The sequence below is a fragment of the Eucyclogobius newberryi genome, unplaced genomic scaffold (assembly GCF_026437365.1).
Source record: "Eucyclogobius newberryi isolate DKJ021-1_F unplaced genomic scaffold, fEucNew1.0.hap1 SCAF_3, whole genome shotgun sequence".
Classification (NCBI taxonomy): Eukaryota; Metazoa; Chordata; class Actinopteri; order Gobiiformes; family Gobiidae; genus Eucyclogobius; species Eucyclogobius newberryi.
Genome location: NW_027315945.1, coordinates 22218379 through 22237197, shown reverse-complemented (window position 1 = coordinate 22237197; position 18819 = coordinate 22218379). Strand labels below are relative to the sequence as shown.

General features: G+C 41.6%; 1 protein-coding gene across 1 annotated transcript; it reads right to left on the bottom strand.

Annotated features, from left to right (window-relative positions):
* Positions 1-1852: 1852 nt before the first annotated feature.
* Positions 1853-6247, bottom strand: ncoa7a (nuclear receptor coactivator 7a). Its single transcript, XM_072460472.1, has 7 exons — positions 6155-6247; positions 5360-5561; positions 4462-4611; positions 3851-4003; positions 3676-3771; positions 2887-2960; positions 1853-2617 (listed from the first exon to the last, which is right to left on the bottom strand). Exons 1-7 carry the CDS (start codon positions 6232-6234, stop codon positions 2479-2481), a joined length of 894 nt encoding a protein of 297 aa, XP_072316573.1. The 5' UTR covers positions 6235-6247; the 3' UTR covers positions 1853-2478.
* Positions 6248-18819: the final 12572 nt, after the last annotated feature.

Genomic DNA, 18819 nt, shown 5'->3' with positions numbered 1-18819 from the left:
TATATCGCGCCCATGCGCGTTAGCGCGACACACCCAGCGCAGAGCTGGTACAGACCACGGGAGAGCACCATCGGGCAGCGTGGGGGCACAATCAAGCGCCGGCCTGCGCCGTCAGTCCGACCAGGAGGATGTTAGTCTGCGCAAAGCGGGTTCCTCCGAGCACAGCGGCAGCGGCAACGCGGAACGGCAGCAAAGCGGCGGCAAAGCGGCGGCAAAGCGGCAGCAAAGCGGCAGCTCACTTCGGAGCGCGACTTAGAGCTCCGATGAGCCCTTCCTTCTGCAACCTCCCAAGCACCACCTCCAGCCTCTCCAGGTGTTGCCTTACCGTAGATGAAAAAACCACAATATCATCCAGGTAGAGGAGGAGAGACAGGTCACCAAAAATGCGTTGCATAAGTCGTTGGAAGGTGCTGGGAGCATTGCAGAGCCCAAATGCAATGCAAAATATTGTAATTTCTAGCGTGATGTCAAGATGTTGTCAATGTGTTATTTTTCCATTTGTCCACAGAGGGGCGCTGTAGTTTGCTGTTGTCTCAGGTATGAGCCAGGTGAAGACAGGTAGTTAGAAGGAGTTGACTTAACAGATTTTTGGGCACATTTATATGAAATATTGACCTTGTTGGCATGTGTACTTTAATCACCTGACAGGCCAATGGATTCACTGGATGATTCACTGTAGTGGCCGGTGGTGGCCTATGATTCCTTCTCTTCTTCCATCTCTCACTCTTTGTGCTATGGCCCAAACATCCAATAAGAACATTCATTAAAAGTCCATTTTCATTTAAGTTTAAGTTTAAAATTAAGTTCAACCAAAACGTTCTAAACATTTGGACTTTTCTAATAACTTCCGGGTAAGCTAACCCCGCCCCCTGCTCGAGCGGGGGAAAGAGCTGAGTCGATATTAGAATAGATCCATGATCCATGAGCCATGATCCATGATCCATGATCCATGATCCATGATCCATGATCCATGATGATCCATGATGATCCATGATCCATGATCCATGATGATCCATGATGATCCATGATCCATGATGATCCATGATCCATGATCCATGATCCATGATGATCCATGATCCATGAGCCATGATGATCCATGATCCATGATCCATGATCCATGATGATCCATGATCCATGATGATCCATGATCCATGATCCATGATGATCCATGATGATCCATGATCCATGATCCATGATGATCCATGATCCATGATCCATGATCCATGAGCCATGAGCCATGAGCCATGATGATCCATGATCCATGATCCATGATCCATGATGATCCATGATCCATGATGATCCATGATGATCCATGATCCATGATCGATGATCCATGATCCATGATCCATGATCCATGATCCATGATCCATGATCCATGATCCATGCTGGCGACATGCGCCACTGAGTCGCTGCCATTGACTGGAATGGGCGACATCTTGGCTGCTGGGGGCCCGGGCTGGGGGCTTGTCATGGATCTATTATAATATCGGATGTGATCTGATGTACGGAACATAATTATCCTTAAACAAAGGCCATTCTGTAATACGGATATTTTTTGGCAAATGCTTTAATCACACTAAGGCTTGCGAGTCAGTGGTGGATGAAGTATTAGTGCAAAAAAAAGTAAAATTATAAATGAAACATTAATTATATATATATATATATATATAAAACTTTCAACTTAAGCAAAGGATTTTGAAGTGCTTTGAACTGCATGCATGCAGAAGGTGCTTTGTGATTAGACCTGTGAAATGTGCATTTTGTCTCAAATGTTTTGGCAATAATGACAATAAAACAAATAATTAAAAAAGCAAATATTTTATTGGTTGGTTAACTAAAACAGGGAGTGCCCGCACTACCTTTTATAATACAACCACACAAAGAAAATATCAATAGAATAAATAGCTTAGTTTTAAAGTTTCCTTAAATGTACAGTTCATCTTTGATAACTATAAATACTGGAGTTTAACTTGTGTATTCGCACTCATGTGTTCCAAACATGTAAAAAAAGTAATGTCCATTCACAAACATTTATAGTTCGCAGTATCCCTTTTCATCCATGCAGTAGTTTACCATGTTAACATCAGGTTAACATATATTTTTTAGCTATTTTGTCATTTGACATCTTATGCAATCACTCCGAGAAAATATGGCATTGTAATACATCTTGTAGGCTACTGTTAATACGCTTACCAAAGACTTATCCAACAGTTTCGCTCTAAACTTTGTAATTCTAACTCCTTTAAAACTCCATAGTGGCGCGGGAGTGAAAGCCTATTGTGTTCCATGAGAACAGGACTCGATTCACAGGATATTATCCACTTTGGTTTGATCACAGTAAGGCCCATTTCACCGTGAGGGCCAGAGCACTCCTCAGTGTTGAACCAATGGACCCACAGAGCCAGGACAGGACTACGGAGTCCCTCAGTAGAACCAGAGCATTAGGGTTTTGTCAGTCTCTGACACAGATGAGAAGGATCAGTTCTGAACAGTCCAAACCTCCAGTTCCTGTACAAGGAAGTCTTCATGTGTGGAGAGTGGAGCATTGTTGAAAGTAGGGCAAGAAAAGCTTGAACCATGATACAGATCTGCATCCAACCATAAACCAAAACAGCCCCTAGAGACAAATATTACAGATTTATTTACACATGATATATCAGAATTCCAAAGTAGTAAAAATAATCATAATAATTATGACTTGCCAACAACCAAGCAATAATTTATGCCTATTAAATTGCATGTGACATTGTATAAAACTCTAGGTGCTATAACCAAAAATATATAGGAGGAGTTTAAATTTACAAAGGCTGAACTGTTGGCTTGTTTTAAATAACTGGCAATTCACGTAACACAGATTTATAATTATTTTATAATACTTGTACGTACCCTCCTCCACCAATCTGCAAAGACTCCAAATTGCCACTGACAAAGTAGTGATTTTCTCCACTCCACTTGTACAACTGAGAAAGACAGAAACCAGAGCAGAGAATTTAGACCTTTGCATGATTAAGGCACTAAAATCAATGTTATTTGTTACCGTATTTTCTGGACTATAAGTCGCACCTTTTTTCATAGTTTTGGCCGGGGTGTGATTTACACTCCAGAGCGACTTATATGTGGTATTATTTATTATTTTCACACTGGCAACCGCATGTCACATGTTGATTATTTTCACATTGACAACCGCATGAGGGCGCTCTAGGCTCTAAGTGACGCAGAAGAAGAATAGGCACTTCCTCTTCCTCCGGAGTTTGTGGAGTTGTTTAGAAGTGACACAGAGGAAGAAGAATTCAGTGGATTTAGTGATTTGGGGTAATACTGATGCTTTGGTAAACTTGTTAGCATGTTCTTTATGCTATAGTTATCTGAATAACTGTTAATATGTTACGTTAACATACCAGACACTTACCACAGTTCGTTGTCTGTGCGTCATGTAGCTGAAGGTGTTACGTTAGCATACGTACACCTATTCATCATGTTCTCTAATGTGTTCTTATTTTAAATTGCATTTCAAGATTAAATATCTGTTCTTGGTCTTGGATTTTATCAACTAAATTTCCCCAAAAATGACTTATACTATTTTTTGTCTCTATTATGCATTTTTTGGTTGCTGCGACTCCGGTGCGACTTATAGTCCGGAAAATACGGTACTAAAGCATAGATTGTTTTTGTTACCTGGAAATCAGGGTTGAAACTGAACAGAAACGTCTCTCCAGTTCCATAGCAACTGTGACTGATTCTGAAGGGGTCTGAGCTGAAGGCACCAAACACCTGCCAAGTGAAGACAAACAAACTTTAAAAACAACACATCCCTGTTTAGCTCATAATTATAGTTGGATATGATGCAAACCTTTTTGTGCATGTCTCTGATGACAAGGAGCACGGGGCTGTCCAGACCTGCCATGTTCCTGTACAGACTCTTCAGGCTGCTCCCGTGCACTGCCGTGCTGTAGACCAACTGCCAGGGATAGCCCTGTGTTCTGGCTGGTAAATGAGCTGAAACCTGTTCAAATATATACTTTAATGTAGCGGTTTTCAAACTTTTCACGACAAGTACCAACTAAGACATTTTTTTTTAAATCTCCGAGCAACAAAAATATGACTATATAAATATGATTTGCCAGAAGTAACCCAAATGAGGAAAAGTTTACATAATTTACATACAGAACTGCGTAATTATTTTTGTAATGTAATAAATTAAATTTAATTACTTTTATTCATCCCCAAGTGGAAATTATTTTCTCTACAGACAGGTAGCATACCAGCAAAAAAATAAATAAATAAATAAATATATATATATATATATATATATATATATATATATATATATATATATATATATATATATATTGCTATACAATTTTGAAGAAATCATTCATTACCAATCATATGTAGATTCATTGCACACCATTCGTTTTCCCTCTTGTCTAAGACTTCATCCCTTAATAATCTGTACTTTACCTTTTCCAGATGGAAATCATCCAGCAGCAGACTCTGGTCACTCAAAACAGGCAGTGTATCCTCCTCCACATGCTCCTGGTATTCAGACTCGTTGGAGTCCTCGAAGCTGCTCAGACTCAGGCGCCTCTTTGGCTCGTTCACTGTGATGAACTGAAAGAGGATTCACATAGTCACACTCATTTCTACCACCAATATTTTTACACTAGTTACAGTCCACATAGGTTATTGTGGCTGACCTACTAAATTATACAAATACAAATAGTAGTAGTCTAGTCTACTTACTTATATACATATATAAATATATATTGCTTGTATACATATACATACATAACATATATATAAAGACTTATATAAACCATATATTTCCTACCTCAACATATGGCTCAATTGTGCCCTTAGCATAATAGAAAACCTTTATCTGGTCTAGTTGGAGCTTCATATCGTAGCTTCTGTCTTTTCCTTAATACCACAGAGGCACATGTACACTTCTGCTTCTGCTAACCGCCTTCTTACTTTCTATTTCACAAAGGCCATTGGTTGGAAATTCTGAGGCGGATCCTCCCATTGGCTGGTTCTAATACCACAGAGTTTCATTTCTTTGTAAAACAGGAAGGTGGGGCTTCAGGAAGGATGTCCATATCTGGACAGAGAGATTTCCCACCAAGAATACTAGCTTATGCAATAAATAAATGTTCCTATATGCGCAAAAAATAATATAGTTGTTTATGCATTTTTGCACAAAAATAATTTAATTCAAGAGAGCTATCCATCATAACATAGAATGAAACGAAGCGTTCAGAGGTAGGAAGAGGAACAGCTAGGATTCTAGAGAAATTGCCAGGATATTATATTGCAGGTTAATAACTCCCACAAATTAAACAGTTGCTTCTTCTCGTACCTTCCAGTTTCTTGTAGCAGGATTCACAGTGTCCAATAACTTGTCGATCATAGCAGCTTTGTCCTGTTCCATGACCAGATAGTGACTGTGATTCTTCTCTCGGATTAGATAAGTTGTAGACCGACGCTTCTTGTTCATCTTGTTGGATTTGGTGGTTAAGTCTGGAGACCACTGTGAGAAGAAAGTGTAGAGGTGGTCCACCCTGCAGAGGTGACACATGGGTTAGGTGAAGGCCAAAATCAACATCCCAACACTCTGCGGCCACAGGAAGGAAACTGTTACAACATCCAAATTCCTTTGTGAACATGATTATTCAGCATGTAACAAATAGGTCATTTTTTTATTGTTAAATTGTTAGAACTTTTAAGATAAATTCTAGACTGAATGAACGTTCTAACTGTTAAAATTGCACAATATGTTGCCCTGTAGACTAGTGGTCTAAACAACAGCACATATACCGGTACCTGGCTCTGTACCGGCTTCAGCATCATGAAATCTATTTTGGGCTCAGACAATTTGCTGAATGTCCTCCCTGCTCTTCAGCCTCTTTCATCCTATACTGTCCAGTCAAATACAGCCTCGGGCCAAAAAAATTACAAAATTGCACGATTGCAAAACATTTCACTGCCAACATTTTTGAACAACCAAATGAAATCAGTAAGATAAGTTTACACTAAACTAAAGCTAAATGTTTTTTTAACAGTCAAAAACTTTTGAACTATGCAGCACTATGTCAGAAGTTGTGAATAGAACATTTTTTGCATTATTGATAAAATTGAGAACTCTTGTACTTACTCTCCGACACTGTAGGCGACTCCCATGGTTGATGCAGATGTTTGAATAGAAAAGTGCAAGTGAGGAATAAATAGGTTCATGTGCAGAGGCTCTGTCAGCAGCATTGGGACCGCTGCCATTGCAACCCTTTATACTTCCACTCCAAATGCTGAGATAAGCCCTTCTCCAAAACTCCTCCCTCTCCATCCCAGCGCAGCATGGTCCCAGCATGGCCTGCACGTATTCCTCACCCCTTTCATAATGGAGACACAAAGCCAAAGTTGGTGACACATTAACTTGACCTGTGGTTCCTGAGTTTTAGTGGGCCCTGGTCATTTCTGTGTCACAGCGGTGTGAGAGGAGATGGCTCAGCACTAGATAAGAACAATTATATACAGTCACTCACTTTTAGTCCAAATGTGCAGATAGCTGTAATAGTTACTTCAGCTGAATGAAGTCCTGGTATCAGCGCGAGGAGTCTGATTACAGTTTACATTACATTTATCAACTATTGTAAATAACAACAACACTTAACTCTCAATCACACTTCACAAATTAAGTATTCTACTACATCTCCATTGTAGTGATCAGTGATTATTTTTCTATATGTCCACTTAACTTAAGTCTCAAAGTTAACACAAAAGGCCTGATTCATGTTTATGAGACGACAATGCATGTAAATAAGATAAGATAAGATAAGATATTCCTTTATTGTCCCACATGGGGAAATTTCATTGGTGCAACGCAGGTAGATACAGAGGTAGATACAGAAGAACAGATCACTTATAGGAAGTCTGAAAAACACTTTCAGTAGAAGATCTCCTATAAATAAATAAAAACTCCCATAGACAATTAAATAAATAAATACATAAATACCATTGCATGTGATCACGACAGTAATTGCACATGAATATGTGTCACGACAGCACATAGATTGCACATGAATTTCACATGAATTGCACATGAATTCCAACAGTAATTGCACATATGACAGAGTTGCACATCAGTATTAGGTTAGGTCAGTATTGCGAGTGTTCAGTACTAACAGTCATATAACACATTGTTTTACATAAAGATCACCAATTAAACTAAATCCTCCTTCAATAATCCGTAGTGATTAGCCGACGGCTCAGTAACAAGTATAAAGATTGAATCAAAACATCAGACCTTGATACATTTGTTGACAATTGATATTAATGCTCAGTCGTCAATGCTGCCAATCAGGCTCCATCAGTTTCCATTGTTACCATCGTTACCTGTAATTGCTAATGTTCAAATACAATCACAGACTTCTACCTGTATCTGTTTTCTCTGTCAACACAAACTTCAGAACAAAGCTCTAATCCTGTTAGTGTGGGATTACAGAGCCTCACATCCTTGTTTCACATTAGGTTACCAGAGAAGAGAGAAACCACTTGTGTGCACAGTGAAGTTACAAAAGGATTGTGGAGGATAGTGTGTCCACTGCTAACATTGATTTGCAGGTATCAGACCAGGAGATACAAGATACACACCATGAGGTCAGCCGTCATGACTTGTCTTTATTACAAAAGGAGAAAATTGACTTTAGAACACGATTGTCTTAACTCAGACTAGATCAATATATACATGCTCAGAGACGGAGACGTACACACAAGTCACGTATGCAATCACTACAAGCAGGTAAGAAAGATTTAGTAAATTTACAGGATATTTTTGGGTCATTCTGTTCAAATTAGACACTTCTGGTACATGTTTTCAGGCAAAAAGTGGAAATTGTCATGATTAGATACGGCATTATTCAACATTTTGAATTACAAACTTTTCCCTCACATTTTACCTTTGGGTTACTGGGGGTGGTAATGTGAAAATAGTTCATCATCCATGGATTTTAAGAGTCTTTCACTCTTTCTGAAACCTGCTGAATCTGTTCTTGAGTCTTGAATGCGTGTTAACTTGACATATCTCTCAGCTTTTGTCCTTCTGTCCAGATTCACTTAGAGAAAAAACTCCCAGAGAGAAAATCATTTGGGGTTTATGGATAACTAAGTACAAATTGAATAAATGTGCATTAAAGAGCAAAGCAGGATATCAGATGAGTCCCGCCCTGAGACATTTGCTTTGAGTGATGAGCGTTGAACATCTACAATGAAGAAGGTACAACTCAAGGGCTTATGTTCTTGGACCAGACCTTTCACGCAGACAACATTAGTTCTTGAAATGAATGATAAAATTATCTAAAGGCTCATACTTAATGTTAATTGATTGATAACAACGATATAAATAAAAGTGAGATTTAGTTTGTAGTCACCAGAAAAGCGTAAAGGCTCTTCTGCCCAACAACAGTGACTCTGTCCGTTGAGGTTTTCCCGCTTCAGCAGTTATGTCTCCCAATAGAAAAATCTGTATAATACAATATATAGAACTGTGCTTGTAACTGTGCTTGTATAACTACAGTACACATTTCTGACAAACACCACATGAAAATCCTTACAAATATACGGGAAAAAGTGCACACTATTTCGTACAGGGCAATTTTTCCCCATTTGCTACTGTACAACCTGAAGTCCACGCCCTTAGGTCTATAGGATGAAATAGACCATAAATAAGTAACTAATTGTATGATTCATATGTTGTTCAAAAGGAAGGGGAAAAAAGCTTCTCATGGCTTGTATTTAATTCATTCTTATATATATTTTTTAAGAACCCATCACTTGGTTTTATTTGAAATATGACATTCATACTCATGGCAGAGCTGGTCTAAATGCATGTCCACAGGTTTGCAGAGATTCTTCTTCATTTGGGGTGGACGTGCTGGAGCTAAAACTACTACAGTTCACAACGCGTTAGTCTTTAAAGTAAATGTGTTGCTATGGCTTAATTTGTAGATGCACTTCTAACAGCTTACTTTAACTCCTATTTTGTGTCATTTCTATCGTGTGTAAAAGTAATGAGAAATTAAAGCCGCAAGCGGCAATGATCGGCCCTCGCCACGCCGCCGCCGCCACGCCGCAAGAGGAGGGGGCGCTAACGTGCCCCAATGGTCCTTTTATTACACCTACTGCTGAATCTGTGACGCTGTCACATCTTCTCCCCTTTGTTTTACCATCAAAAAGCAATTTTATTTTGAATTCTTGGCAAAATGTGCGGCTTTGCCGCACAGAGACCGTGACTTTTTGAATAAAAATGTGGATACGTTTTGATGGTCCACCCCTGAAGATGAGTCTCACCAAATTTCAGGTAATAGGGCTAACGCCCTGGGAGGAGTTTGTGAAAGTATAAAGTGTAAACATGTTCTGGCGATTTCCCCATTGGAATAGGCAAGGCAAGGCAAGTTTATTTGTAGAGCACATTTCATACACAAGGCAATTCAAAGTGCTTCACAGCAGGAAAAATGCATTCAAATCACAAAGAAATTACAGAAACAGAAATACAATAAAATTAACTAAATTAAAAATTATCAGTCCAACTGATTTTCTAAACTAATAAAATCACAAACAAAAGAGAAGAGTGCAAAGAAAAAATCCTTTCAGTCATGTGCGCAGCTAAACAAAACTGTTTTTAGCTTAGATTTGAACATTGTCAGAGTTGAAGCCTGTCTCACATCTTCAGGAAGACTGTTCCAGATTTTAGCTGCATAAAACTGAAACGCAGATTCCCCATGTTTTGTCCTGACTCTGGCACCAGCAGGAGGCCGGTCCCTGAGGTCCTCAGAGTCCGAGATGGTTCATATGGCACTAACATATCCAAGATGTACTTTGGTGCTAGGCCATGGAGAGACTTGTACACAAGCAGAGCTGCTTTAAAGTCTATTCTCTGAGCCACAGGAGCCAGTGCAGAGACCTGAGAACAGGACTAATGTGATCATACTTCCTGGTTCTAGTCAGGACCCGAGCAGCAGCGTTCTGGATGTACTGCAGCTGTTTTACAGCTCGTTTGGAGAGACCAGTGAGCAGGCCGTTACAGTAGTCTAATCTACTGGAGACAAACGCATGGATAAGTCTCTCTAAATCTGGTTTTGACACTATATTTTTGATTTTGGCAATGTTTTTTAGATGGTAAAAAGCTGCTGATGTTATTGATTTGATGTGGCTATTAAAGTTCAAGTCTGAGTCCATTATTACCCCCAGATTTCTAATTTGGTTTGTAGGTTTTAGAGCGAGACTCTGGAGGTGACCGCTAACACTTTCTCTTTGTTTCTGTGGGCCAAAAACGATTATTTCAGTCTTGTCTGAGTTCAGCTGGAGAAAGTTGTTTTGCATCCACAAACTGATCTGTTGGATGCAGTGACAGAGTGAATCTACTGGTCCATAGTCACCTGCCGATAGTGAAACATAGATCTGAGTGTCGTCTGCATAATTGTGATAGGACACATTTTCACTGCGTATCAACTGACCTAACGGCAGCATGTAGAGGTTGAACAGAAGGGGACCCAGGACTGACCCTTGGGGCACTCCACAGGTCAGGGTCATGTGGTCTGAGACACAGCTACCAATTTCAACAAAGTACTTCCTGTCTTCCAGATTGGACCTTAACCAGTTTAGGGTAGTGCCAGTGATGCCCACCCAGTCCTCTAGTCTCTGTAAGAGGATCCCATGATCGACAGTGTCAAAAGCAGCACTCAGATGTAACAGAATTAAGACTGAGGCTTTGCCCGTGTCAGTGTTCAGGCGGATGTCATTTGTCACCTTGACAAGAGCAGTCTCAGTGCTGTGATGAGGTCTAAAACCACAATAACGTGGGAGGTTTTGGTCATCGCTACGGCAAAACCATAACAATTATGACATGGGTCTCATTGACTTTTTTGATGGGGATGCTAACATTTAACCTCCATATAAAATCTGTAGGGGGCGCTGTGGCGCCAAATTAATTTATTTCACTTCAAGTAGGTTTAAGGCAAAGAGTTTAACAAATTATCTGCGCAAACGGCAGAAATGTTAAATTTGGGAGATTTCTGAAATTCTAGCTAAAGTTTGCGGCTTCGCCGCACAGAGACCGTGACAGGTATCAATGTAATTTGAATAACTTTTGATGTCCCACTCCTCAGTAGCATTTTCACCAAATTTCAGCTTTTTAGAGCCAACGCCCTGGGAGGAGTTCGTAAAAGTACGACGTTTGGAAAAAACTCCCGAGTCATGCTTAGCCATTTTTGAACCAATATGGCCGACATTTGGTTGGGCGGACGGCGTTTCCGTAATAATATTTTTTACTTGTCTTGTCACCATCTACCTCTGCGCCAAATTTCATGATTCTACGATCAGATTTTTTTTGGGTCATTTCCTATCTCTCAATGCATTTTTGGTACATTTGGGGGCGCTGACACGCCATTTTTTTTTTATTTTAGAAAAGGGAAATAGCCAGAATGTAGAGAGGCACGATTTTTAGAGGTGTGCAAATTTTTGTGACTTTTCTTCAATGTTCACTGGGTGAAAAATAGGGGGGTTGGTCACGAGAAGAAAGAAAGAAAGAAAGAAAGAAGAAAGAATTAAAGCCGCAAGCGGCATCCAACGGCCCTCGCGGGCGGCCGGCCTTCCGACTCTGCGCTTTCGACTTGATAAAGATGGCCTTATTGTGTGTTGAATTAAAAAAGAACTTGACAGACGGGGACACATTGGACATGGCCAATCCAGTGCAAATGAACACAAGTGTCAGTCAAATTTGCTGCGCCGGCGCACAGAGACCGTAGCACTTAGAATATAAATATGGATAACTTTTGATGCCCCGCTTGTGTAGATGATATTTCCCAAAATAAAGCTTGATCGAGCTATTGCCCACGGAGGAGTTTGTTAAAGTGTGAAGCATGAATTTGAACATTTCAAAGATTTGGCGTTTTCCCATTTGTGACAGTATATTTGCAGCTCCACGGCACGGAGACCGTACCACTTGAAATCAAAATATGACTGACTTTTGATGCCCCGCTTGTGTAGATGATTTTCCCCAAATATGAGATTGATCGGGCAATCGCCCTAGGAGGAGTTCGTTAAAGTGTGAAGCGTAAAAATGTGGTCATTTTAGAGATTTCGCTGTTTTCCCATTTCTGACATATATTTGCGGGTCCGCCACACAGAGACCGTAGCACTTAGAATCAAAATATGGATAAGTTTTGATGCCCCGCTTGTGTAGATGATTTTCTCCAAATATGAACTTGATCGGACAATCGCCCTAGGAGGAGTTCGTTAAAGTGTGAAGCGTAAAAATGTGGTGATTTGAGCGATTCTACGATTTTCCCATAAGGATAACATGGGATGTTTCTGTCATTGCTACGGTTACGCCGTACAAAATATGACTTTGGCTCTCATACTTTTATGATTTGGATGGCAAATTAGAATTTTGTTCAAAATATCATGTCATTTGGAAAAACTCTATTGTTTATAGGCCACTCTGAAGGCCAAATAGTCAGAATTCTGGGAAACGTTTGCGGCTCCGTCGCACAGAGACCATAAAAGTTATCCTTAAAATTTGGATAACTTTAGATGCCCCACTTGTCTAGAGGACGTACACCGATTTTGAGGTCGGTGGGCAAAACGCACTAGGAGGACTTCGTTAAAGTGTGAAACATAAAAATGTGGATATTTGAGAGATTTAGCGGTTTTCCCATAGGGATAACATTGGAGGTTTCTGTCATCGCTACGACTACGCCGTAAAAATTAAGGCATTTGTCTGATTGGCTTTTTTGATCGGGACGCCAAAATAGAATTTTGGGTAAAGTTTAGACAATTTTGGTAAAACTAATTTTTGACCTTCAATGTTAATTTAAAGGTCACTCTGTAGGGGGCGCTATCGCGGCCATTTCAATTTTGTCAGCCTAAACTGGTCCAAACTAGAAAGTTTAACAACTGATTCAAATTTGGTCCTAATCGGACTGGTTTTGATCAAAAGGGAGCAATTTTTAGATCTGCAATATTCCAAAATAAGTTGTCCAACTTTGCGGCCGCGCCGCACACAGACCGTAAACGATATCTCAAAAAATTGAATAACTTTAGATGCCCCACTTGTCCAGAGGACGTACGCCGATTTTGAAGTCGGTGGGCAAAACGCCCTAGGAGGAGTTCGTCAAAGTTTGACGTGAACAAAATGGCTAACACAACTTGTTTTCATTTTCAAAGGAAGATGGCGGGCATAGGGTAAGTCTGGAGGCGTGGCCACAGTAATATTTTTTTTTTGTCCTCAAGAGAGGAATGCGTGTCCCGAATTTCGTAGCTCTACGACAAAGTTGACCTCGGGGCGTCTCCCATAGGCGCAATGTATTTTGACTTTTGTCGGTGGCGCTGTCGCGCCATTTTTTGACGAAAAAAAAAATGGCCCAGAAAAAATCAAATTTTTCGCCGATTCTGAATTTTGGGCAAAGTTTGGTGAGTTTTTGAGCATGTTCAGGGGGTCAAATTAGAGCTCAAAAAGCAGAAGAACAAGAAAAATAATAATAAATATAGCCGCAAGCGGCAATGATCGGCCCTCGCTACGCCGCCGCCACGCCGCAAGAGGAGGGGGCGCTAACGCGCCCCAATTGTCCTTTTATTACGCCTACTGCTGAATCTGTGACGCTGTCACATCTTCTCCCCTTTGTTTTACCATCAAAAAGCAATTTTATTTTGAATTCTTGGCAAAATGTGCGGTTTTGCCGCACAGACACCGTGACTCTTTGAATAAAAATGTGGATAACTTTTGATGGTCCACCCCTGAAGATGAGTCTCACCAAATTTCAGGTTAATATGTCTAACGCCCTAAGAGGAGTTTGTGAAAGTCTAAAGTGTAAACATGTTCTGGCGATTTCCCCATTGGAATAACATGGAAGGTTTCGGTCATCGTTACGGCAAAGCCATAACAATTATGACATGGGTCTCATTGACTTTTCTGATGGGGATGCCAAAATTGAGTTGTGTGTCAAATTTCATATAATTTCGCAAAACTAAATATTTAACCTCCATATAAAATCTGTAGGGGGCGCTGTGGCTCCAAATTAATTTATTTCACTTCAAGTAGGTTTAGGGCAAAGAGTTTAACAACTGATTCTAATTTGACGCAATTCGGACTTTATCTGCGCAAACGGCAGAAATGTTAAATTTGGGAGATTTCTGAAATTCTTGCTACAGTTTGCGGCTTTGCCGCACAGAGACCGTGACAGGTATCAATGTAATTTGGATAACTTTTGATGTCCCACTCCTCAGTAGCATTTTCACCAAATTTCAGCTTTTTAGGGCCAACGCCCTGGGAGGAGTTCGTAAAAGTACGACGTTTGGAAAAACTCCGAAGTCATGTTTAGCCATTTTTGAAGCAATATGGCCGACATTTGGTTGGGCGGACGGCGTTGCCGTTATAATATTTTTTACTTCTCTTGTCACCATCTACCTCTGCGCCAAATTTCATGATTCTACGATCAGATTTTTTTTGGGTCATTTCCCATCTCTCAATGCATTTTTGGTACATTTGGGGGCGCTGACGCGCCAATTTTTTTATTTTAGAAAAGGGAAATAGCCAGAATGTAGAGAGGCACGATTTTTAGAGGTGTGCAAATTTTTGTGACTTTTCGTCAATGTTCACTGGGTGAAAAATAGGGGGGTTGGTCCCGAGAAGAAGAAGAAGAAGAAGAAGAAGAAGAAAGAATAATATTCCGATGCGAAAACAATGTTTCCCATTTTCCAAATATCATAAACTATACATTTTCGGAAAGCGCTCGCGCTTTCCTACCTCATGGTGTGGGTCCCTCGTCACTGATGGGTACTTTCGTTAATTTTGAGTGGGCTCCGCCCACTTTGTGTTTTTGGCCCTCTATACAGTAATAATGTTCATTTTTTGCATTACATGCTTATATGCACGGAACATGCAAGAGATGGGGAACGTATTCGTGAGGTACTTAGCGCAAATGAGTGCTTTATATGGGGATGACGACCGCTTCGCGGTCGTCATCTCAATGTAAAGTGCTCGTTTAGTGCGCACTTTTGCACGGGCTTCGCCCGTTTACAACGGTAATGTTCCATTTTCCTACTACTAATTAGTATGCACGGGGCGTGCATGAGTGAAGGAGTGCGTTAGTGAGTGTTTGGAAGTGGGCGAGCGCTTCGCGCTCGATTTCGTGCGCACTACGTGCACACTTTCGCAGCCGTGCTTCGCACGGCCTTACGAGATTAATAGGCCTCTCGCCAGCTTGTGGCGCTCGGGCCTAAAAATAATAATATTTTTAGCCGTTTCCACTATAACAACAAATTATACATCGTTTGAAAGCTCTAAGCCTTCCCCATGCCGCCATGGGGTGGAATCATCATTACGAGCGCTTACGCGCTCGTCACTCCCTATTCCGTCGGGATGCCCCGCCCACTCCCCATAGACTTCCATTGATTTGAGCAGATACAAGCATGGCCCATGCCTGCGGCATGGATTCTCGCGTACGGGACGATGCCAGGAGGGTTTTTGGAGGAATGCAGCGCTTTGCGCTGCTGTTGTCAACAATTAGTGAATGGGCTACGCCCATTCACTAATTGTTGACTATTTCTGTCATAGCAGGAGTAAGTATGCATGATCCATGCCTTCGGCATGGGCTAGTTCACTGTACTTGCCAGGGGCGACGGGGTACCAAACATGCGGGCTGCGCCCGCATGTTTGGTCAGACAGTTGCAACGCTGCCAAAGGCAGCGTTGCAACTGCTGCCCCTGCTGGGGCTCGGGCCTAATAATATTCCGATGCGAAAACAATGTTTCCCATTTTTCAAATATCATAAACTATACATTTTCGGAAAGCGCTCGCGCTTTCCTACCTCATGGTGTGGGTCCCTGGTCACTGACGGGTACTTTCGTTAATTTTGAGTGGGCTCCGCCCACTTTGTGTTTTTGGCCCTCTATACAGTAATAATGTTCAATTTTTGCATTACATGCTTATATGCACGGAACATGCAAGAGATGGGGAACGTATTCGTGAGCCACTTAGCGCAAATGAGTGCTTTACATGGGGCTGACGACCGCGAAGCGGTCGTCATCAAAGTGCTCGTTTAGTGCGCACTTTTGCACAGGCTTCGCCCGTTTACAACGGTAATGTTCCATTTTTCTACTACTGATTAGTATGCACGGGGCGTGCGTGAGTGAAGGAGTGAGTTAGTGAGTGTTTGGAAGTGGGCGAGCGCTTCGCGCTCGATTTCGTGCGCACTACGTGCGCACTTTCGCAGCCGTGCTTTGCACGGCCTTACAAGATTAATAGGCCTCTCGCCAGCTTGTGGCGCTCGGGCCTAAAAAGGAGTCAAATAGATCTGTAACGTCACTCCTTTTGAGATGATGTAATTCACGGATTTCAGGTATTGAGCCATCGGCGTATTATTTCCGTACATGTCATGACATGGCTCCATTGGTGTTTATCACTAACAAAAAGAGGAGAGGCCGTTCACATTGCAACTTAAACGCACATGACTCAAATCAGTTTTTATGTGTGAACACAACGACCCTGACTATATATACTTATGTGACACATGTAAAAATGTTTTATCTTTATCTTTCATCAGAAATAGGAAAAAGGTTTATGTTGTATCTTTGTCACACATTTCCCCCAAAGTTGTACCAATTAATATCTCAATTTACTTTTACATTTTGTTTTAATGTGTTTCATTCCTGCCTTTCCATTGATAAAATGCGACACTTGTAACATGTTAGCGCTGTCGAAGTCCGATAAATGTGACCTACATGTTCAGACTGCAGTCACTTTGCAGGAGATGAGATTCATAACTTAATGAATAATAATTTAGCACCACATGAAAAGCAAAATAAACATCTAATTGTGGCTGTGTTCAGACTGTTATGAACAAATCTGATCCTGGTCACAACTGGGCAAAAAAATCTATTCAACCTGCATAGTATTTAACTTATGATCCTGTACTGAATGGACAGATGTTTATATTTTTGTTGGATGACATTTTACATTTAAAAATATAAAATACATGGGGGCCTTTAAAGCAGGAATATTTGAATGCCACTGGGGACCACAGATTTCCACTGTAATCAAAATCAAAAGGGTCTGTAGGTAGCGGATGTAGGCTTGAGGTGGTGGGCGCAGAGCACTTTCCGCACTCTCGATTCTTGTAACACCATTATTCAGTTCCTCTTATGTCTCTCTCCAGTTTGTCATCTGCTGTCTGCAAACCACTGTACCAATGTGTCTGAAACATGATAAATGATCATGTACTGGTGAGTTTGCAGTAATCAATGCATCCTCAGAGCCAGAGTCATTCAAAGGTGAAGGTTTATCAGTCCTGCAGGGTTAGAAAAAGGATCTTTGCATTGTGTAAATTTGAGATCTTAAATGCTTTAATACTTTTTAACAACTTAATGTGAATGAGCTAGACCAACAATATTTAATACAGAGGAACAACTAAAATTCATATTGTTAGAATGCAGATTTTTGTAGATTTACAGTAGGTTCTTGGGTCTAGTCACTGATATAAATTATCAAGTTCAACATTTGTGAATTTACCTTTTAGATATTTCATGGCAAAGTAAAAAATCTGAGTCCTGCCTCTCATCTGAGAGTATGACATTATCACCTTCCAGAATCTGAAAACCACGATAAACAAACATTAAGATCATTATATTTTGATAAAATAAAAATGAATGAAAAATGTCCAGTGTTGGGAAGAATACTTTGAAAATGTTTTAAGCTACAAAATGCTGAATACCTGCATTAAAATGTAATTGTATTCCGTTACTTTGTCTAATCAGAGAAATGCATTCTGAATACGTGGAATACTTTCACACTGAGTTGCAATATATATTAGTGTGAAAACACATAGGATTACTTTTCTGCTCACAGAGGAAAACTTGGGAGCAGTAGAACTGGAATAATCTGGCTGGACTGTTTTGCGTGAGTGGTGTGTGTGTGTGTGTGTGTGCGTGCGTGTGCGTGTGTGTGTGTGTGTGTGTGTGCAGGCGTGTGTGTGCGCGTGTGTGTGTGTGTGTGTGCAGGCGTGCGTGTGTGTGTGTGTGTGTGTGTGCAGGCGTGCGTGCATGCGTGCGTGTGTGTGTGTGTGTGCAGGCGTGCGTGCATGCGTGTGTGTGTGTGTGTGTGTGTGTGTGTGTGTGCAGGCGTGCGTGCATGTGTGTGTGTGTGTGTGTGCAGGCGTGCGTGCATGCGTGTGTGTGTGTGCGTGTGTGTGTTTGTGTGTGTGTGTGCAGGCGTGCGTGCATGCGTGTGTGTGTGTGTGTGTGTGTGCAGGCGTGCGTGCGTGTGTGTGTGTGCAGGCGTGCGTGTGTGTGTGTGTGTGTGCAGGCGTGCGTGTGTGCGTGCGTGCGTGTGTGTGTGTGTGTGTGTGTGTGTGTGCAGGCGTGCGTGTGTGTGTGTGTGTGTGTGTGTGTGTGCAGGCGTGCGTGTGTGTGTGTGTGTGTGTGTGCAGACGTGCGTGCGTGTGTGTGTGTGTGCAGTCGTGCGTGCGTGTGTGTGTGCAGGCGTGCGTGCGTGCGTGTGTGTGTGTGTGCAGGCGTGCGTGTGTGTGTGTGCAGGCGTGCGTGCGTGTGTGTGTGCAGGCGTGCGTGGGTGCGTGCGCGTGTGTGTGTGTGCGTGCGTGTGTGTGTGTGCAGGCGTGCGTGCGTGTGTGTGTATGCAGGCGTGCGTGATTGCGTGCGCGTCTGTGTGTGTGTGTGTGCGTGCGTGTGTGTGCAGGCGTGCGTGCGTGTGTGTGTGTGCAGGCGTGCGTGGGTGCGTGCGCGTGTGTGTGTGTGCGTGCGTGCGTGCGTGTG